This window comes from Podarcis bocagei (genome assembly GCF_964188305.1).
Source record: "Podarcis bocagei genome assembly, chromosome: 4".
Lineage (NCBI taxonomy): Eukaryota > Metazoa > Chordata > Lepidosauria > Squamata > Lacertidae > Podarcis > Podarcis bocagei.
This window is the reverse complement of record NC_138128.1, coordinates 15,512,275-15,535,697: the sequence shown is the minus strand read 5'-3', so window position 1 is coordinate 15,535,697 and position 23,423 is coordinate 15,512,275. Positions and strand designations below refer to the sequence as shown.

The following is a 23,423-nucleotide window of genomic DNA, read 5'->3' as shown; positions in this document are numbered from 1 at the left end:
GTTTCCGAACATTATCCTTGCACAATTCTTTAAATTGAAAAAATAAATAAATGATAATAATAAAAGGGTTGGTTTTTCTTTTGGGGTTTTTTTGTTTTTTTTACCTCACTAATAGGACATATACATTCCAAGCTTTTCAACTCTTGAGAGAAATAATCATAAGTTTTCTTGTATTGTAAATTTAACTATTTCATACGCATTGTATTAAAACTGCCATATCGATTTTAATGTATAGATTTTTGCAAATATTACGCTATGTATGTATCTGTATCTGTAGTGTATATGTAATATATTTATGCCCAATAAATGTTTTAATTCTTTATTGATAGCAAGATTCCTTTTTCTGTGACTGGTAGCCACCTGTAGCCTTATAAGAAGGTTGCAGTGGCAAAGAGTAGAATCATAGAATCATAGAGTTGGAAGAGACCACAAGGGCCATCGAGTCCAACCCCCTGCCAAGCAGGAAACACCATCAGAGCACTCCTGACATATGGTTGTCAAGCCTCTGCTTAAAGACCTCCAAAGTAGGAGACTCCACCACACTCCTTGGCAGCAAATGCCACTGTCGAACAGCTCTTACTGTCAGGAAGTTCTTCCTAATGTTTAGGTGGAATCTTCTTTCTTGTAGTTTGGATCCATTGCTCCGTGTCCGCTTCTCTGGAGCAGCAGAAAACAACCTTTCTCCCTCCTCTATGTGACATCCTTTTATATATTTGAACATGGCTATCATATCACCCCTTAACCTCCTCTTCTCCAGGCTAAACATGCCCAGCTCCCTTAGCCGTTCCTCATAAGGCATCGTTTCCAGGCCTTTGACCATTTTGGTTGCCCTCCTCTGGACACGTTCCAGTTTGTCAGTAGGGGCCAGTCTATGAGGCTATGGTCAGCAGCAGCGTTTGAGGCCAGTCCTGTTCATCTTGCTAAGTGGAGAACTTGATCCATCTCCTTCCCTTCCATTGCGTAAGTGTCAAGGTGTTAAAAACTTGTCAACGAGCTCATCTTCTACAGATTCAACGGAGTGTTGATTCCAATCTCCTCCCATGTGTAGCGAAAGACAGTAGGGGGCTGCTGTAGACTCTATCTTTGCATCCTTTATGTCAATATAGAGCAGGCAACAATGTGGAAATTGACTGAAAAGATAAGAAACGGAATGGATCATACTTATGCCTGGCTCCCTGGGAGGTAGCTTTCACAAGGAAACAACCTGGGGGGGGGGGTGAATGCTTATGAGCAATCAAGGCCGTCTAAACAAATGTCTGCTTTCAGGATCAAATTTAGCACTTTGAACATCACTGTCGCCTTCAAGAAGCAGGTTCTGAGAACACGCCATTCTCAGAGCTACGTTTGGGTGACTTGGGTGGTACCATTTAGTGTCGTATCTGGTGTAACTCTATGCAGGGGCATACCTAGAGGTTGGCTAGGTTCAGTGGCGTAGCGTGGGGGGTCACCAGGGCGGTTGCCCCAGGCGGGAAATGGTTAGTGGGCACAAAATTTCAACACCCGGTGCTGCCTCAACACAGCTCTTCTGTTGCTTTGCTGCAGTCTCCTGGGTGACGCAGACACTGCTAGGCAGTTGAATGTACACGCATACTCCATCTGTTTCCCTCCCACCTCTCTGTGCGGCCCCGGGTCCTTGCAATCCATGCTACGCCACTGGCCTCCACCAAGGGTACAGGCCTGGGAGCGGGTCACAAAAATTGTGCCTCTCCACTCTAGCTCAGAATGGGCTAGGAGCTATCCACGTGCTCCCAGGGCTGCTGCTCCCCTGTTGAAAGGATGGAGGTGGCCCCAATGTATCTCCTTGCCAAGACCACAAGGGAGCCTGGATATGATTCTGATTCTACAGACCCCAGCTTGCTTTATGCCAGCTTCTTGTGCCTAGGGTTGTTCCCCCAGAGTGGCCTGATTTAGTCCAGGCTCCCGCATTGTGCTGAAGAGGCACGGGCAGCCTCAGCCTGGCTGATAGGCTTTGCAGTGAGTAATGGAAGCCTCCACAGTGTGATGGGAAGTTCTCTCTGGCTCATTAAGCCCTGCAACCTTGCTGAAATTGGCAGCAAGGAGAACGATTGTAAAGGTAGGAACTTCAGCTGCAAAATGTGGAGGCAGCCAAAGTGTCGTCTCGGATGCTGTGCACTGCAATTACAAGGTTGCCTCCAGACTGCCCTTGTTTTGTGGGAGGGAATTCAGGTGCAGACCAGAAATTTAGGTTTGCGCAATTAAAGAACTCTTGTCGCCCTGGTACAACAAATCCACTTTTTTCGTTTTTTGTTTTTACTTGTAGTTAGGAAATAGATGGGGGAAAGTGTGGGGTGAATGGATGGTTAACAGAAAGATGTATAAACAGACCATAAGCAAATTGGGATGAATGCTCCTTGTCATATAACTGCCCTGCAAACACACCAGAACTCAGTAAAGACCAGACATGGTCTAACCTCCCCATAAGCAAATTGGGATGAATGTGTAATAAATACCCATATTTTTCGCTCCATAAGACGCACCTAGTTTTTAGAGGAGGAAAACAAGAAAAAATATATTCTGAACGAAACAGTGGATGTATGATTTTTGTGGTTCATGCTGTGGCCACAGACATGATACGTGATTTGACAGTGAGTTTGGGGTAGCCCAGTGCAAAAATCCTGAGAATCCTTGTGGATCCATGCTTTGTAACCACATTCTTGCGCCATTGCGGCCCCATGAAACAGTGGATTTTTTGGTGCAGGCTGTAGCCATGGACATGCTATATGATCTGATGGTGAATTTGGGGTGACCCAATGCAAAAATCCTGAGGATCCATGGGCTTTTACCACCCCCCTCCCAGGCAGCCTCCTTTATCGCTAGCGTCCCTTATCTCCCTCCCCATCGCTTGCCGATCAGCTGCTCAGCGGCTTTGTTTCAACACCCCCTTCCCTCTTTCTAAAAAAAAAAGGCACAATCTGCTTTTCGCCCCTAAGCAATTCAACTCCAGGGGCCACGCATTCGCTCCATAAGACGCACAGACATTTCCTCTCTTTGAAGGAAAAAAGTGCGTCTTATGGAGTGAAAAATACGGTCGGTCGTAGGGAAGAGCCAAAGGACTCGGGGGTTGCAGGGACGAGCCATATGAAAAACAGTTTGTCAAGTGAAAATGACGGTGACATTATTCATGGGACTGTTACGGATGGTGGCTAATGTTTTGCCGGGGGAACGGAGACCACTGCGCCAGCCAGCCTTGCAAAGTGGCTCAGGGAGGGCGGCATGAGGAGGGCGCGACAGCCACGTGCCCTTCGACCCCAGCTTTGCAAATCGCTCCTGTGGTCCTACATTTTGCTACAGCCAATTGCTACAGTCAATTAATTTCCCATCCAAATCCCCCTTCAATGAAGGCTCTTCCCATTAACCACCCAGCCAGCTGTTTGGTTAATTTGTACCACATCCCAAATAAGTTCCTCTTCTGTTAATTTACACACAAACACACCAAGCCCATTCCAAATCAACTCCCCCCCCCTTCAGGATTTTCTGCAGCCAGTTTACTGAAAGTGATTTGATCCCTTCATCTTCTCTGAAGGACGGGAGAAGGGGAAAGAATATGCATCGCTTGGGTGAGGGGAGGTACGAAAGTTGCATCGTTTTCAGAGGAAGGGGGCTATTCCATGAGATGGCCAAGTTGTTAGGTGCCATAAGAATACAGGGAGCTGCTGTCTACTGAGTCAGCTCTGGTCTATCTAACTCAATATTGTTCACACTGAGTGGCAGAAGCTTTCCTGGGCTTTCAATAACGGACAGTCCCAATCTGACGTGAAGATGCCATGTGTCGGACCTGGGGCCTTCAGCCCGCCCAACAAATGCCATATCGCTACACTACGGTCCTTCTCCAGAAAAACATAAAAGTTTGCACAATGGTTTTCTTTCTTTCATCTTGTTTATTGAGGTTCCTCAATACCATTTACCAGAAAGGTTAGGACAAGCAACAAAGAAGTTGAAATAGCAGAATTAGTGGCAGGATTAAAGCAGAGTCTTCATCCCCACACAAACAGTTTCAAATGTCTGAGGGGCTTTGATTTTGTTTCCCCTTTGGAGATACTTGAAAAGCAATGTTTTGAAGTAACAGGTGAAGGCAAGTTTTTAGCAAGTTAAAGGCACATATGTTCATATTAAGCTGTTTTTGACGTTTGTAAAGGTTTTTCCCCATGGCCACTGTGAGGGATTCAATGCTTTATAGATAGCAAGGCCTTAGGCATCAAAACGCATCATGCAGACCACAAACCATCATGAGAAGAAACCTGATTCTGCCATCCATTACACTTGAACCATCTCATTTACACGGCCAGTTGGTTATGTTGAACAGAAGTGTTGAGGTTATAGGCACTTGGGACTAAGAAAGATGCTGAGGGCAAACCTGAAATAAATGTAAAAGGTTGCTTAGATGTTATTCAAGTTGCATGATTTGAGATTCGAGAACTCTGGAGGACTGCGAGTTGATAGAACAGCTGTAATTATGAGGCACGTAGGGAGAGAGGACTCTTCATTGGATTAAGTACCAATATCTCCATAAGATCGACAAAGATCTGCAGGTGACTTTCCTTGCTCCCTGTGCCTCTGGGTAAATCTGCGGGAAGAATGGGAATGGTCTTGTCTGCATGAAAGGACTCTATGAATTGAACAGGTAATATAAATAAATAAAAGGAGGCGAGGTGTGAGGGATACTGTCCAGCTCAAAATAACTTGGGGCTGACCCCCCACCTCAGGACAGCCCCTAGTCCCTGGCACTTGTTGTGCCTCAACAACACAAGGTTTGAGACCATCTTTCCAGCAAGCATCCTGTGACAAACTGTCAGGTGACATACTTGTTTGTGTGAGTCAGCCCTAAACGGAGATCACCAACATTTCCGTGTAATTTTTATTTTATTTTTCCTGAGCACCAGCATTTGGCTATGGTTAGGATGAATATTGCAAACCTGGCACTCCTATAGTAAACAAAAAAAAAGGGTAGGGAGCGAAGGTTCTCACTGGCCATTTTTAAACATTCATTGCTGACATTCTGTTCACTCATATTGAAAGGCAGCAGCCCTCTAGAGTAGAGTGTGTCAGCTATTGTATAGAAAGGAGCAGCATCATTTGGTGTGTGTGTGTGTTTGTGTAAGAATTAAATGGAGACACTTTTTGGATCTGTCAGTGACCTCTGTAGCATTCATAGGAGCAGGGCTGTCCTGAGACTTTAATGTTTACTTCCTCTCCTTCCCCCTACTGCTGAATCGTGGCTATCCTGTGCTTATAAACTCTTGGCAAGATCGCATTCACTCACCCACTCTCACAGGTGCCCCACTCACCTGTAAGAGTCCATATTGCATCCCCCTCAATCCACAACACTCAGCGAACTTCTAGGTCCACACATCCCTCCCCCCTTGTATACAGATGTTTCCAGAGCCTGGAAAGCTAACTTCAAAAAGAGATGAGTTCTGGTTCAGCTTCTTCAACATGTCCAAGAAGGGATTCCAGTTCAGGCTCGGCCATTTACAAAATGAACTAGCTTAGTTCACAGCTCGATTGATGTTCACCCAAACGATCCTCAACAAAAAACAAACAAACACTTTCAGCATTCAGAATGTTACAAGCTACTGTGATGATGCATAAAACATACTTAAGGCAGCTGCAAAAGCATCAAAACACAAAGTAGAATGAGAATGATTTAATCAAGTCCCCACATCAGAGAATTTAAAGAGTAAAAAAACAACAACACATGTAAGAGGATGGACTTGAAGATGAGCTAGAAATTGTTCAAAGTTCTTAATTCATGGTTGGTTCACTCAGCAATTATGGGAGCTCGCTTTCATGTGCAGTTCGGAGATTCTTGAACAAATTCGGTGAATCCAAACAAACTCATGCCAAGCTCTGGAGGTGCCCCAGAGACACAGGATTCTGCGTTCATGTTCCCTGTTCTTTGGCCGGTTACATGTGCGCATCCACTGCCATTTGGCAGATCGGTGGATTGACGATCAATAGGTTTTGTTTGAAAGAGATGCAGGATTAGAGAGTCCCTCTACCTTGGGCATGGCTCTGACATCTTCGTGGGATCTTTGAAATGGGAACAGGAAATGAGCTCTGTGCATCATCACTCTAGAATTTCCTTCGTTGCCCTTCCTGGGCTCTCTGTAGCACCACACCCCATCCTGGCTCTGACCAGCTCCTGCCGCTTGCCACACCCTGAGCTGTTTACCAGTAAAACACAGCCCTATTAGCTCATGTCCTGCATCTTGAGGATGGCAAACCACCTTTCTTCCCAGTGACAGATAATCACTGAAAATGACAGAAAAGGTAGGGATTTTGTCTCTCTCTCTGTTGATATTTATTATGCACAAAATTTATTTCATAATGCACTCACCACTCCACAGAAAGCTCTGCAGATACGGACATTGGAAGCTGCCTTCTACTGAGCCAGGTCATCGGTTGCATGTAGCTCCATAGAGTCTGCACTGACTGGCAGCAGCTCTCCAGGGTTCCAGACTAGAAACATTCCCAACCCTACCTGGAGATAAAGGGGGTTGAATCTGGGACCTTCTACATGCAAAGCAGAGGGTCTACCAGGGAGCTCCTTTAACCTGAATATATTTCCCCTTTTATTGTGGCTTTAGGTGACGGCTAGGTCCATTCGGCGGCGTCATGTTTGTCTGACACTGGACTCTGCCCACACTCGAGACCCTCCCTCCTTCAGCCCCGACAGCCTTTTCTTCCTGTGTGTCTTGATGCCGAAGAGCCTATAAGCCGCCTTCCGGTATTTCTTGGACATGATGTTGTACAGGATTGGGTTGATGGCGGCACTTAGGTAGAAAAGGACAAAAGACACCAAGTTGCAATATTGGCTGATGACGGCTATTTCCAAGGATCCGTCCTCAAAGGATTTGGAAAACAGGTAACGTCCGAGGTGGAAAGGCAACCAGCAAAGGATGAAAGCAAAGACCACCACCGCTGGAAGAGGAGGAAGAAGAAAAAGAGAGAAGATGTTAGGGAGAAATGGAGATACCATATTATTCGCTAGCCTTCCTCCTTTCACCCTGCTGATTTACAGAGGTGGCGTAGAAGAAGATGAAGAGTTTGGATTTGATATCCCGTTTTATCACTACCCTAAGGAGTCTCAAAAAAGGGACGTGGGTGGCACTATGGGTTAAACCACAGAGCCTAGGACTTGCCGATCAGAAGGTCAGCAGTTCAAATCCCTGCAACGGGGTGAGCTCCTGTTGCTCGGTCCCTGCTCCTGCCAACCTAGCAGTTCGAAAGCACGTCAAAGTGCAAGTAGATAAATAGGTACCACTTCAGCGGGAAGGTAAACGGCGTTTCCGTGCGCTGCTCTGGTTCGCCAGAAGCGGCTTAGTCATGCTGGCCACATGACCCGGAAGCTGTACGCCGGCTTCCTCCGGCCAATAAAGCGAGATGAGTGCCGCAACCCCAGAGTCGGTCACAACTGGACCTAATGGTCAGGGGTCCCTTTACCTTTAAGGAGTCTCAAAGTGGCTAACAATCTCCTTTCCCTTCCTCCCTCCCTCACAACAAACACTCTGTGACGTGAGTGAGGCTGAGAGACTTCAGAGAAGTGTGACTAGCCCAAGGTCACCCAACAGCTGCATGTGGAGGAGCAGGGAAGCGAACCCAGTTCACCAGATTACGAGTCCATTGCTCCTAACCACTACACCACACTGGCTTCACTGGCATAAGATAATAGTGAAAGGCCCAGCTAGAAATCTGGTGTTGGAAAGCTGGTGTTGAAAATCTGCTGGGAAGCAGGAAGAGAAGGTGTAGTTTGCCTTAGAAAAGTAGCAGCTGGGAGGGGCTGCTTGACCCTTCCACACTTTCGTGGGCATCCATCTTTGCCTGCTACTTTTCCCTGCAACACCACAAATACCCTTCTACAGAACTGCACCCAAGGGGGCACAACCCATAACAACAGGCTCCCCCACCCTGGAGCGTAAGCCAAGACGAATTCTCTCTCTACAAGCAGATAAAAAATATTCAGTACTTGCTCCACATAGTGGTGGAGGAGCCTAGCTCAAAACCACAGCTACAACAGGCCAACAAAATAAAACTCGAAAAGCAGGTAGAGACCCTAAAGATGTGGCCATTACTACTGCTCATAATACAGGCAATGGCAGATTTGTGCAGGGGTTACATTCCTGGCCCAGTGAGCGTTGGCTAAGTGCGCATAAGTTTGCACCACCCCGTTGCGCAACAGAAAAGGGGGAGGGGCAGAAGGAGGACGTCTTGCATAAAATGCACCCCCTCCAATTTTGCCTTTTTTGCTGTCCTAAGAAAAAAAGACCCCAAACATGTAAAGTTATTATTAATGAATTTCACGTGCTTTAATGGTGCCCAAGAGATTGATATTGAGGAATTGGAAAAATAAAGGTATGATATCAATGGACTGACGATATATGACATCCCTTGTCATTTATGAATGGACTGCTTACAGGTGCAGAATCTGTATGGATAAATACGATAACATTTGGGATGAATGAGTTTACACAAAATCTGGTAGGCTATTAACATTTATATAAGCACTAGGACAATAATACTATGCCAATTTATACAAAAATGTAAGGGATTCTCGTATATTGCCTCTTTTTTTGCTCCCCCCTTTTACATGTACCTTTGTTGTTGTTTTTCTCCCTCTCACCTTTCCTTCTCCCCCCCCCCCGTATCACGTTATTTCTTTACTTGAAAGCACTTTAATAAAAATATAAATATTAAAAATCCAGAAAAACAAAATAATAAGTTATTATTAATTGCGATAACTATACTTATAGAAGTACTGTATATTTTATAATCATCATCTGGAGGGGGCTGAAAATGATGAGAGCAGAACAGGAGTGAAGTGGGGAAGTTTATTGCATGCACACCCTGACCTGCTGAGAAAAATCCCTCAGTAGCTGAAGTGAAGCTTCACTAGCACCCATGAAGGATTTCCTCTCAACCAAAGTGCTGGCGTCTGCAGTGGGAGTTTCCTCACACCACAGCAGGAGAGGCGAGGGTTAACCCCCCCCCCTTTTCCACACCTGCCCTACCTTGATCCCTGATCCTCCTCCCACAGCTGTTTTTTTTTTGCAATCTGCAGCTCAGTTCTTCTGCTTGCTAGATGCAAAGATGCACTTAACATCACAGGGAGTTCGGCTCTCAGGGCTCACATGAAAGCTGTGCAGCGTTTTTCAGAATGAAATCCTGTATCAAGGAGCTTTCTGCCGGGAAAACTTTGCCCCATCTCCATTTTGAAGATTTTCTTGCGCCAAAAGGCCCTTTTGTTTGAATGAATGCTATGTGTTTGACCTGCTCTTTATGATGATGTTCCCTGTTTCTGTATTTTCCTTGCATTTTATATTTGCTTTACACAACTTAGATGGTATCCATATGACTTAGTAAGGGACGCGGGTGGTACTGTGGTCTAAACCACAGAACCTAGGGCTTGCTGATCAGAAGGTCGGCGGTTCGATTCCCCGTGACGGGGTGAGCTCCCGTTGCTCAGTCCCTGCTCCTGCCAACCTAGCAGTTCAAAAACACATCAAAGTGCAAGTAGATAAATAGGTACCGCTCCGGCGGGAAGGTAAACGGCGTTTCTGTGCGCTGCTCTGGTTCGCCAGAAGTGGCTTAGTCATGCTGGCCACATGACCCGGAAGCTGTACGCCGGCTCCCTCGGCCAGTAAAGCAAGATGAGCGCCGCAACCCCAGAGTCGGTCACGAGTGGACCTAATGGTCAGGGGTCCCTTTACCTTTACCTTTATATGACTTAGTAGTATAGAAATAAACCCTATACAGGGGTGAGGAAGCTGTGGCGGTCCAGATTTCGGGACTGCAGCTACAGGCTCCCCTAGCTAGGGGTGGGTGGGTCCCAAAACATCTGGGGAGCCACAAGTTCCCTGCCATAAAGTAAGGTTTGGGCTGCAATCTGATGCACACTTCCCCGCAAATAAGACCCACTAAACACAGCCAGACGAACACCTGAATCCATCCACATGCTGTTAATTGGAGCCAAAATTCATGGGGACTTGCATTTGCCTAGAAGCTTTGGATTAGGCAATGTTACCTAAATTGCAGGCAAAATATTCTGCCGTATATGCATTTCTCTCTTCAATGTTCAATTCTTTATAGCTAAGAAATAACTAGGAACAGTACTAAGACCTTGGACAGTGGGACTGTTGTTACTAGAGAAAGGGGTTCTGTCCAGTTTTTCTTTTAAATCCCAGAGTCAAAACATAACACACAAACATCCCCTCCATCAAAGGTATTTACTGTATTTTTCTGTGTATATCACAATGACCCCTGTTTTGGGGGACTCAAAATTAAGAAAATGGGGGGAGATTGCCCCCGTGTATAAGACTACCCCCTCCCTTTTTAACATTCTTTTTTAAGGTTTTTTTTAAAAAGCTAGTCTTATACACAGAAAAGTGTGGTAATCTCCTTGCAATCCTGAAGACCCCTCTGCCCAGTTCTTATGATGATAAATCATACAGTTTTTCCACAGTGCAAACCTCTGCATGTCTACTCAGAAGCAAATCCCTTGCAGGTCAGTGGGGCTTACACACAGTTCCAGAGAAGTGTGTCTAGGGTTACAGAACTACTTGCCCAGATTTAATTTAACAGAACAAACATAGGTCACTCTGTAGCAATTTATGGCAAGTAGAAGACATTAATAAAAATGAAATTATAAAAGAAATCTTCCTTTGCATCGCCTGTGTCAGTTTAATTTCCTCTACGCAGAATCAAATGACTCTGCCAAGTGTGCAGGCATGACTGCAGTGATTATTAGGCTTTTTTCTAGACTGTCGGCTTCTAACGCTTCCCTGGGAGTAAAGTCTCAATGAACTCAATGATGTCCCATTGTTCTAGGCGCATTTTGCGACAGGATTTCATTAGTTTCTGAGCTCTGGGCGCAGTACTGCACCTAAGATTTCAGATTAAAACTGCAGAGTGGAAGGAAAGGAGGACCCCATTTCCAGCTACTCTCTGAAGACTGGAGAAGAGACCCTCTGAAGAATATTAGGGGGTGGGCAGAGGAAGGACTAGACCAGGTGAAAAATGAACGTAATATTTTACCTGCAGTTCATTCATTTTCAGCTTTGAATTCTTGTTATAAAAAAAGTGTGCCCAGACATTCCATTGTTGCGCCCATAATAATTTAAGGTGCCATTCAGCTCCTAGTTTTCATATCTCAGTTTCTAACACTGGTTAGATCTGATTAGATATGCCTAGGATTACGCAGTTTAAAAACAACAGCTTGCGGAATGAATTCTGCAATGACAGTTGCCTGAGGTGACCGAATTCGGCAAGGGCCATGTATATTTAGCACTTTTAATAGTAACTTTACACGTTTAGGGTGTTTTTGTTTAGAACAGAAACAAAGGAGGCAATATTGGAGAGGGTGCATTTTATTACGAGAAGCCCCACACAAATATATCCCTAACATAAACACTTATTGATAAAGTCTGGTAAAAGTAGTTTCTGTGTTGGTTACGGGTGCCTGGATCCAGAGTTCTTTGTATTACGTTTATTTAAAATATTTATATGTGGCCTTTCAGAGGATCTCTGTGTGCATTCATTAGTGAATTTCTATGCATAAGTGCATCAGGCATGTGAAGCTGAGTCAGATCTCTCTGTCCTCATAACTGTTCTGTCCTCAGCTGTTCAAGTAGAAATCCACTACAAACCGAGTTAATGGTTTAACAGACTCGGTTCTTGATGAAGCCTGGGAGCCCGCGCAGAGTAGAAATAAACTTCGCCAGCTAGGACCCAACTGAGAGACAGCTCTCTCTAGGAGCTGGCCTGCAGGGTCATGAACATTTCTCATAAAGGGGCCACATGCCGGGGATTTAATTGATAATGCATACATTACAATAACCTAAGAGAGCAGAAGGACACAGGAAGAGCCTTCTGGACCAAGCCAGGGTTCATATTCCCACTTGGCCAAGAAATGCACAAAGTGATCTTGGACCAGTCACTGCTTCTCTACCTAACCTACCTCACAGGGATGTTGTGTGTGGGGGGGGAACCATGACCACCACCTTGAGCTCCTTGGAGAAAATTGGGATATGAATGCAATAACTAAAACATAAAAGGTGTAGTCAACTTAACCAGCTGAAGCTGATGATAGGTGACTGGTGACTGGGAATGGCCACCAAGACCATATACCACCGGTCCTGAAAGTCCTATATTGGCTCCCAGTATGTTTCCGAGCACAGTTCAAAGGGTTGATGCTGACCTTTAAAGCCCTAAACGGCCTCAGCCCAGTATACCAGAAGGAGCGTCTCCACCCCCATCGTTCTGCCCAGACACTGAGGTCCAGCTCCAAGGGCCTTCTGGCGGTTCCCTCACTGTGAAAAGTGAGGTTACAGGGAACCAGGCAGAGGGCCTTCTCGGTAGTGGTGACTGCCCTGTAGAACAGCCTCCCATCAGATGTCAAGGAAATAAACAACTGAAGGCAGCCCTGTATAGGGACGTTTGTAATGTTTGATGTTTTATCGTGTTTTTCATATTCTGTTGGGAGCCACCCAGAGTGGCTGGGGAAGCCCAGCTGGCTGGGCGGGGTTTAAATGTTGTTGTTGTTGTTGTCTGTCCTTGCCACAGAGGCCACCTGGGCCTCCAATGATAAAAATGGTTCCGAGAATAACCCTGAACACCAAGGCGAAGTAAAAACTACAAATAAGAACTGTCCAGTGGTTAACTTCGGAAGGAAGGAAGGAAGGAAGGAAGGAAGGAAGGAAGGAAGGAAAGATTTTCAGGAAAGGAAGTCCTATGGACCTTCTTACTTGGTCCCAAGAGGTCCCATCAGTATTGGCACTCTGCCGTCTCCTGAAGACACATTGATCCCACTGAATACCAGTTGCGGGAGAAGCATAGCATGGACGGGCCATTGCCAGTGTTGCGACGGAGGAGGAATCTTTAATCTGTTGGAGCAGTATGTGCCTGCAATGTAAGCTTGCACCTGTCCTTGCACGTGATCCGAGGGAGGCTCAGCTCACACAGTGACAGGCTCACGGCACCCAGAGAACACCACGACTGATCAGGTCTTCACTAGCAAAGGAGACGTTGGTGCTGCAGCCCAGTGCTGGGGCATCTGCTTTGCAATGGAAGGTCCAAGGTTCAAGACCCAGCATCTCCAGGTAGAGATGGGAGGGACTTCCTGTCTAAACCCTCAGAGAGCTGGTGTCAGTCAGTGTAGACGGCCCAATGGTCTGACTTGGTATATTGTAGGTTCCTTTGTTCTTCAAGTCCAACAATCTAGCCAATACAACTGAGGTGCCCAGCATGGTGTCCTCCAAATATTGTTGGACTACAACTCCCATCTTCTCTCGCCGTTGGCCATGGCTGCTGGGGCTGCTGGGAGTTGGAGTCCAGCAAATATCTGGATTCCACACTGGCTACTTCTGCTTGCTTTATGCTGTGGGATGCCATGCACTTTGAATTTCACCACAACGCCACTGGTATTGCCCACATGTGCCGCTTCTGGACTTCCCTGAAGCGTCCAGTTGTGAAACTGATAGACCTTTGATCAGAATCCAGCAGGGATCCTTTCACATACTTGTTATGCCTGGGAGTAGTGAGAGAAATATACACTGCAGAGGCTCAGAGGCTATTATCATAATTAATGATAGCATTTTCATACACTCAGGAGCTTCAGTCCTAGTTTTGCTCTTCCATTTGAGTACAAATTGACGTACAGGAGGAGCTGATCCATGCATTCTATGCCATTTGCACCGAGCCTGCAAGCACACACCTGAACATGTGTGCACATGAAGGCTCCTGCATGTGCAATCTGTAAGGCTCCATTTTCCAAGGGACCAGACCATGCACATAGGAGCCTATGTGTGCTCAGTTATGCATGTGCTGGTTCTGTGCAAACTCTACCCCTTGAATGCATGGAAGGGGTGCCAAAGATATCTTCCCAATCAGCCCTTTTATATGTGTTCATGCGACCCAGAGCAGGGCTTTTAGTGTTGCTGCCCCTGTTCTGCAGACCCTTGTTCCTTTTGCAATACGACAGATGCCTGCTATTTGCACTTTCCAGAAACAATTGATGATGTTTTTTGTTCTGACAAGCCTGCCCAGCTGGATGAGCGAGTCTCTGCCATGGGTGTCTAATGGATTTTTCATTTTAAAAATACCAATCTGCCGCTATTTTCTACGTTGTCTTAAAGTGTTTTATCTGCTTTAGCTGCATTCTAAACATTGCCCCGAGATGCATGTGGAAGGCAATTAAAATATAAACACAATAATTCCAACTAAGTCATACTCAGAGTAGATGGAAGCTACATTCACACCATCTGTTCAAAGCGCTATGATACCACTTTAAAAAGTCATGGCTGTCCCGCAAAGAATTCTGGGAGCTGTAGTTTGCTAAGGGTGCTGAGAGTTGTTGGCAGACCCCCCTATTCCCCTTGCAGAGCTACAGTTCCCAGAGTTCCCTGGGAAGAGGGATTGACTGTTAAACCACTCTGGGAATTGTAGCACTGGGAGGGAAACAGGGGTCTCCTAACAACTCTCAGCACCCCGAACAAACTATATCCCCCCGCCCAAAAAAACCCTTTGACTGTGTAAAGTGGGATCACAGTGCTTTAAATGCGCAGCATGAATGTGGCCCCAGTGAAATCAACAGACTTAAGTCACCATGAATGCGACTGATGCTCGATATCACCCCTTGTAGCTGGTCCAAAATTTCACATCTCGGGTCTACAGCAGCAGGGCTTTCCAAACTTGGGCCTCCAGCTAGGACTACAACTCCCATCATCCCTAGCTAGCAGGACCAGGGGTGATTGGAATCGTAGTCCTAGCTGGAGACTCAAGTCTACAGGGACACACCATGTCAGAAACGGAACCAAGATACCCTTACCTAGCATTTTCACCGTCTGACGGTTGTACTTGTCCCGGATGGATGTCTTGGGCCCGATGTCCTTCTTCTTCCTCCTCCAGAGCTTCCTCACAATGAGGCTATAGAGGACGGTCAGGCAGAATACGGGCAGGAAGAAGAAGACGCTCGAGGTCCACACCATGATGGTCAGCAGCCCCGACTGGATGGCGTACTCTGTGGCCCGGCACTCGTTGGTGTCCGACGGGTTGGTCCCGTTCTCGTGCTCGACCCCGACCAAGACGAAGATGGGCCCGGCGCTGGCGAAGGATACGGCCCACAGCACCAGGATGACCAGCTTGACTTTGCCCTTGGTGACGACCACCTTGGCCCAGAGCGGGAAGCAGACGGCCAAATACCTCTCCACGCTCAGGGCCGTGATGTTGAGGATGGTGGAGTACGTGCAGCTCTCGCTGACAAACTGGAAGAGCTTGCACAGGAGGTCGCCGAGGTTCCAGGGCCGGTACTGCCAGAGGCGGAAGAGGTCCAGGGGCATGCAGAGAAAGATCAGGAGGTCCGAGAAAGCCATGCTCGACAGGTACAGGTTGGTGGTGGTTCGCATGTCCCGGAACCTGGAGACCACCAGCATCGTCATCACGTTGCCCAGGATCCCGACCACAAAGAGGAGCACGCAGGTGATGGTGACGCAGGTGAGGAGAGGTGCGGGGAAGAGGTGCAGAGGGTACTCGGGCAACGTGTCGTTGTCACCGATGTAATCCATCACAACCTGCAGGCTGCTCTCGTTGTACATCCCCTGGGGCTCTCGCCGGGCCACAGGCTGGGCTGGGGCGGTCTGAAAAGGCTACGTCAGGTGCTGCTCATGCCCAAAGCAAGACAAGGGAATCGTGGTGGCGGTGGCGACAAATGGCGCAGGAGGTGCTGTATGGAAACAAACCAATAAGCTGGTTAGGAGGAGGCCTGAATCTAAGGCATGGGTAGGCAAACTAAGGCCCGGGGGCCGCATCCGGCCCAATCGCCTTCTAAATCCAGCCCACAGACAGTCTGGGAATCGGCGTGTTTTTACATGAGTAGAATGTGTCCTTTTACTTAAAATGCATCTCTGGGTTATTTGTGGGACATAGGAATTGATTCATTATTATTTTTCAAAATATAGTCCGTCCGTCCCCCACAAGGTCTGAGGGACAGTGGACCGGCCCCCCGCTGAAAAAGTTTGCTCACCCCTGATCTAAGGGCTTAAGTCCCAGGAGGTTAGAGTTGGTTAGATCTAAGGGCTTAAGTCCCAGGTTGGTTAGAGCTTTGTGATGGAGTTCAGCAAAGGGAGTCATCGCCAGGTGTGCTGGTTGGGTTTTTCCTTGCTTGAGATCTTTGAGCAGAGGCTGGACAGCCGTCCATCCGTGATGCTCTAAGCTCTGGTTTCCCTACACTTAACAGAGCGTTAGACTAGATGACCTACAAAGACCTCTATAACAACCCAAACCAGATGAGAAGGTGTGTGGGAGCAGGGGTATGGGAATAAAAAGAGAGCCTGAATCTCAGATAAAAGCTAAATTCCAAACTTCAGGTGCCCTTCCATTGAGCCCACACAACTAATAAACCAACTCATGTGGATAGCAGTCGCCCCCGATTCCTGATGGGTAGGCAAAGTCAGAATCACATGTGCCTTAATTCACTTGATTGCTCTACACCTGGCGATGGCTATTGTGTGAAAGTGAGAATGGACTCCTTTGGAAAGCATTGGTGGCCATAATAAGGACAAGACAGGACGGGCACAACCTTTCTGCCTGAGGTGGTCCATTCACATGCAAAAGCCACCACAGGATGGATGCTGCAGTAATCAAGCGATAAGTGTACACCTTGTTTCTATGCCTTTATCTAAATACAGTGGATGCTCAGGTTGTGAACGTGATCTGTACAGGAGGCACGTTCACAACTCACAGTGCCGTGTCTGCGCGCACACGGGTTGTGATTCGGCGCTTCTGCGCATGCGCAAAGTGCGATTTAATGCTTCTGCGCATGCGCGACTGCCGAAACCGGGAAGTAACCCGTTCCGGTACTTCCGGGTTTCGGCGCATCCGTAACCCAAAACAAACACAACCTGAACCATCTGTAACCCAAGGTATGACTGTATGTAGAAATTGCACTTTCATAAAAACAACAATGTGCGTGTGTGAACTGGGCTGCAGAATTGAAGCTCTGGGGAAACCGAAGTTCATCTTTTTCCCAGCAGGCAATGCCATCCATCCATTTAGGGAATCTCTGTCTCTTTTAGAGCACGGGCTACAAAAGTTTTAGACTAATGGTCTTTTGATAGCAGCATGTATTATTTGACTTAATTCGAAATGCGGTCAGCTAGCCCAGCTGCATTTAGAGACCCTCCGGCTCATTCTGCTGAGTGGCGTCCCTGGCAACTGCCCCAAAGTCCTGTCCTAATGGTACCATCCATTGATGCAACCCAGAGCACAGCTCTGGCATTCAAGCCTCACTACCTGCTGCAGGAGAAGGCAAGCCACTGCCAGTAGAATAAATCTAAATGCTGGTTTTCCATGGGCTTTCAAGAGCCAGTGTGTGTAGTGGCTAGAGTACTGGGTCAAAAGCACAGATACGAGAGAGTTCAAATCCCTGGCTGGCTTTGGCTGCATCGTTCTTCTCTCTCGCCCTATCCTACCCTTGTTGCAGAGTTTAGCCCCATTGTCTGCAAACCTGGTTCCTTGAAGGAAGAAAGGCGGGGTGTAAATCATGCAAGGCGCAAGTCATGCACCGAAAAGCCATGACTCTGCCACTCCTTTGCCACCTGGGCACAGTCGAGCCACATGTACAAAATCATTTGAGCGACAGGTACAGTTAGATTACATGTCCTGCAAAGAAGCATAGTCGGAAGGGATCCTTATTCTAGCCCAACGCGGGAATCAAGTGGCTTAAAAACCCCATGGCAACTTCTAAGCATGCGTTGATTTGGGGAATCACAGGACAACCTTTTTGCCTTTTTGCCACTTTTTAAGCCTCCACCCCAGCCAAATCAGCAGCGCCAGTTAAGAAGCAGTAGGCAAATCGATCCTTTCAAGATCCTTTCTACTCCCTCTCCAAGCAACAGCCTCCCAATGGGCAATGGCTTGGGAATCCCAAAGCTGAAGGAGGTTGACCCCCAGCGCAGCAGGTGCACCTCATTTTGAAGCAAGGTAATGCAGCCTTATCATCAGACACTGTGAGATCACTCGAAATAGTAGCGCGCATTACCGGCTAAAGAATGCCCCCTCCTCACCATGAATCCTAGCGTGCAAGTGACCGAAATGACCACGAACCTGATTTATTTTTTTTAAGAAGGAAGCTCCCTCCCCCCTTTTAACCGCTCTAGTTCTCTTATTAGGAACACACAGAGTCAGCCCATTTGGTCTCCCTAGGCCAGTGCTGTCTACACTGACCGGCAGCAGTCCTCCACGCAAAAAAACCCTACCTGGAGCTGTCAGGACTCGAACTCAAGAACTTCGTCTGCATGCAAACCCCTGAACTCCGCAGCCCCTTCCTTCTTTATCCCAGCCGCTTCTTCCGGCGTGCTCCTTGCACCTCCCTGCAGAAAAACCCTTGGGCAGGCGAGTGTCCCTCTGAGCACGTGCAGAGCGCCTCCAAGTTGGGGAAGAAGGGTCGAGCTTGCAAGACAGGCGAGGTCCAGGCAGCTCCCGGCGGCAGGATCGAGGGCGGAATCGCCTCCTGTTCCCAAGCCTCCGAGCCGCGATGAGCAACGGCGCCCGGCGCGCCCTCGACACGTCTCCACTCCGAGGAGAAGCAGCGCGAAGCGAACCCCTCTCCGCCCTCGCCGGAGCCGGCGACTCTGCCCGCCAACCCGCTCCTGCCCTGGCGAAAGGATCTCCGGATCCCCGGCCTCCGCCCCGACGGCTCCGGCGAAGGAAGCGGTGGGTGCCGCGTGCTGCGCGCCGAGACGACGAGCCGGGAGGGGAATGAGGCGCGGGAAGAAATGAATGAATGGATGAAGGAAAGGGGGCGTGGGGTATTGGCGGAGAAGCGCGTTCACACGTCACGCGGAACACGCCGCCGCCGCCGTCGCGCCCGTGTCGGGGCGAGAGGTGGGCGCGCGTTCTCGGGCGTTCGCGCGGGGCGAGCGTTTGTTTGTGGACGCGCGTTGCCGCGGCCGTTGAACGTAACGTGTGAACGGCGATTCTGGTCCGAAAGGGGGCGTGTGTGCTCTGAATGTGCCCTGTCGTCCGTCGGTGTTCTGAGTGTTCGCCAGTCTTCATTCATTCATTTATTCTGTTTCCGCTCTGTCTTTACTCCAGAGGAGCCAATGCAGGTAGCAAAAGTAGATTAGAGAAAGGGGGATGGGGGGTGGGAGGTGTTAGACAAATCCATACCAGACTGGCCACCGTGGGAACAGGATGCAGGATGCAGGGTCTTTTGGTCTGATCCAGCACGGCTCATCTTCGGTTGTAACCCAGCGACAGAGAGATAGCATTCAATGAAACTCGGACACAACGCAACGCAGTTAAACGAGAGGGGACGCCTTCAGCAGCCCTGAGCAGTGGCGTAGCGTGGGGGGTGCAGGGGGGGCCGGCCGCACCGGGCGCAACATCTGGGGGTTAGGGCTAGGGGCGCAAATCCACGGGTTAGGGGGCGCAAATTACTTGCCTTGCCCCGGGTGCTGACAACCCACGCTACGCCACTGGCCCTGAGCCCTTTCTGAAATAAAATGGTTTGTGTGATAACGTGCATAAAGAGAAATAAATCCTCCGCGCCAAAACCGATGAGAGTTGTTGTGTGTGCCAATGAGAAAGGAAAGTATAGGTGTTTGTATCAAGTGTTAAACAATATTTGTGACTCGAAAAAGACAGGGTCACTAATGGAGATGTTGTCAAGAGCAGAGAAGTTGCCATTTGGCAACTGCGTGCTGTAGGGATTTCGAAACAGAAAAGAGGGGAGTGTTGGGGGGAAAGACAGAGCACCGGGAGACAGAGACATTCGCAGAAGCGGCTTGCGATGGCACAGGGTGAATAACAGCACTGCTATTTTACGTCATTCGTGGACCCATGTACTTGTGAATTACTAAAGCAGCAGGGAATGGGATGATTCCAGGGCTGCCTCTTAAAAAATGTGCGCCCACAATTAGCACCTGCCCTCTTTTGTTTCATGCCTATGCAGTGGTACCTCAGGTTAAGTACTTAATTCATTCCGGAGGTCCGTTCTTAACCTGAAACTATTCTTAACCTGAAGCACCACTTTAGCTAATGGGGCCTCCCGCTGCCGCCGCGCCGCCAGAGCACAATTTCTGTTCTCACCCTGAAGCAAAGTTCTTAACCTGAGGTACAATTTCTGGGTTAGCGGAGTCTGTAACCTGAAGGGTCTGTAACCTGAAGCGTATGTAACCCGAGGTACCACTGTAACTGCATTTTAACCTAGACTAGGACCCTCTTTTTGGCTTGCAACACCAGCACCTCTAAGCAGAATGAGCAAAGGACCTCTTTCCTGATTTCCATGTAACCCAAGGTACCACTGTACCAACTTCGCCTGGCCAGCCAGCTGTGGCAGAGAAGTCATCCATGCCATAGAGATAACCATAGAGCTGGATTACTGTAATCCATTACACATGGGGCTGCCCCTCCCATGCCAGACTGCCTGCGCTGTTAAGATCTTCAAACGAGAGGTATTTTTCCAGGTACCACCAGTTGCTGAAGCACATTGTGTTGGTACAAGGGAGGAGGAGCCATAGCTCTAAAATGCCCTTCCCAGGGAGGCTTGACTCCTGTTGAAGCTACATTTATTTTATTTTATTGCACCAGGGTAAGACCATTTTCTCTGCAGAAAGCAGAGACATCACCTTGCCAACAAAGGTCTGTATAGTTAAAGCTATGGTTTTCCCAGTAGTGATGTATGGAAGTGAGAGCTGGACCATAAAGAAGGCTGATCGCCGAAGAATTGATGCTTTTGAATTATGGTGCCGGAGGAGACTCTTGAGAGTACCATGGACTGCAAGAAGATCAAACCTCTCCATTCTTAGGGAAATCAGCCCTGAGTGCTCACTGGAAGGACAGATCCTGAAGCTGAGACTCCAATATTTTGGCCACCTCATGAGAAGAGAGAACTCCCTGGAAAAGACCCTGATGTTGGGAAAGATGGAGGGCATAAGGAGAAGGGGATGACAGAGGATGAGATGGTTGGACAGTGTTCTCGAAGCTACCAACATGAGTTTGACCAAACTGCGGGAGGCAGTGGAAGACAGGAGTGCCTGGCGTGCTCTGGTCCATGGGGTCACGAAGAGTCGGACACAACTAAACAACTAAACAACAACAAGACAATTTTTCAGTTATCTATATCATCTATCTATCTATCATCTATCTATCTATCTATCTATCTATCTATCTATATCTATCTATCTATCTATCTATCTATCTATCTTTTACCATCTATCACATATCTGTATCCTTGTACATCATCCTGGAAATCATCAGATCTGGGGAAGCACTGTAGCTCTGTGGTGGTGGATCTGGTTGGCATGCAGAAGGTCACAGGTTTGATTCCTGGCATCTCCAATGAAGAATCCTTGTCTGAAATCTCGGAGAGCCACTGCCAGTCAGTGTAGGCTATACTGAGCTAGATGGATCAGCGGTCTGACCCAGCCTATGTTCTGTGTTCAAAAGCAACAGAATTATAGAAAGGGCCGCAAGAATCATCTCATCCTACTGCCTGCATTGCAGGCATTTTCCAACCAGCGTGGGGCTCGAACCCATGTCCCTGAGATAGCTCTACTGATTAAGCTATCAAATTATTTCTCATGGGCTTATGGCAACCAAGCACACACAACAGCCTGCTATAGTGACTACAACACACTGTTCCTTGCAACCCTAAAGGTAAAGGTAAAGGGACCCCTGACCATTAGGTCCAGTCGTGACCGACTCTGGGGTTGCAGCGCTCATCTCGCTTTATTGGCCGAGGGAGTTGGCGTACAGTTTTTGGGTCATGTGGCCAGCATGACTAAGCCACTTCGGGCGAACCAGAGCAGCGCACAGAAACACCGTTTACCTTCCCGGCGGAGCGATACCTATTTATCTACTTGCACTTTGACGTGCTTTCGAACTGCTAGGTTGGCAAGAGCTGGGACCAAGCAACGGGAGCTCACCCTGTCGCGGGGATTCGAACCGCCGACCTTCTGATTGGCAAGCCCTAGGCTCTGTGGTTTAACCCACAGCGCCACCCGCGTCCCTTTGCAACCCTAAAGCAGTGCTTTATTTAATCTGCCCTTAATCTTCCAACATTCGGCTTCATTGGCTGCCCCTAATGAAGTGTTATGAGGGAGGAAGGACAACTTATTCTCTCTCTCGGCTTTCTCCTTGCCATGCCTGAATTTATAGACTTCTGCCATGTCACCTTTGAAGCAACCTGAGAAAGATAATTTCACTCGATTCCCTGCACCTGATTACCTGATTCACACACCATGTCGCTGGAGAAAGGTCACTGTGTTATGTTTCTTCCAGCAGAAACAAGCAAAGGTGTCTCGTGACACCTTAAATGAAAGACAAAGCAGTTTTCTCATGGCGCAGAGATGCGCAGTGTGTTGTCCTAATTTAGCAGTTTTACAGATGCACATGAGTGCAGAGACGAACATGCATAAACAACGGGGTCAAAAGGGTACAGAATGCTCTAGGTACACTTTGTGACATCTCTGTGCAGGGCTCGGCTAGAAATGTCACAAGCTGTACCCCCTGCATTCCCTGGCCATTTGGAACCCCTGTTCATTAATTCCTTTATTTCTCCAACAGAGCCAGCCTTACCATTAAGCAGCGTGTGGAGCAGCTGCCTCAGGCAGCAGATGAGAAGGGGTGACCTTAGAGCAAACAGATCAACCAACATGATCTAGTGGTTAGTGCAGCCTTCTGCACTACCTTTCATGTACCTTCCATGTGCTTTGAACTACAACTCCCATCTGCCTTAGCGCTAAGAAGATCAGGAGAAAAGAACTAGATAAAATAGCGGTCATTCCTTCTGGGCATTGTCGGCCAGAAAGTGTTAAAGAAGGATAGAACCTTTTTAATGTATGCAACTACAGCAGCAAGAATTCTTATCGCCAAACACTGGAAGACACAAGATTTACCCACGCTGGAAGAGTGGCAGATGCAATTGATGGACTATATGGAACTGGCTGAAATGACTGGCAGAATCCGAGACTTGGGAGAAGAAACAATGGAGGAGGACTGGGGAAAATTTAAGAACTATTTACAAAAACATCATAAGTTATATGAATGTTAAGAATTTGCATGGCTTGGAAAGTCTAGCTTCAGCAATTAAATTTTGATGACTCTGGAAATTAAGTTATAATCAGGAAAGAACCAAAGTTTAAAGCAATTTTTATGTCTATTTTAGGATAAAGGTAATTTGACAACAAGTATTTTAAACTTAAAGTATAACTATCTGAAAGTACAAAAAACGTATGAAACAAGGTAACAATTTGCTGATATCTTTATTGTTAAGAATGCAGGGAGAGGGAGATGTGGGGAAGTCCAGTTGGTTATGAAAAAATGTTCTGGAAAAATGAATTTTTCTGTTTTACTGTCTGTCTTTTTTTCTTCTTTTCTTTCTTTTTTTCTTTTCTGTTTTGTTGTTT

General features: G+C 47.5%; 1 protein-coding gene across 1 annotated transcript; it reads right to left on the bottom strand.

Annotated features, from left to right (window-relative positions):
* Positions 1–5,728: 5,728 nt before the first annotated feature.
* On the bottom strand, positions 5,729–15,608 carry GHSR (growth hormone secretagogue receptor; the record flags this gene model as incomplete). Its single annotated transcript, XM_081192411.1, has 2 exons — positions 5,729–6,942; positions 14,843–15,608. 2 exons carry the CDS (start codon positions 15,606–15,608, stop codon positions 6,635–6,637), a joined length of 1,074 nt encoding a protein of 357 aa, XP_081048537.1. The 3' UTR covers positions 5,729–6,634.
* Positions 15,609–23,423: the final 7,815 nt, after the last annotated feature.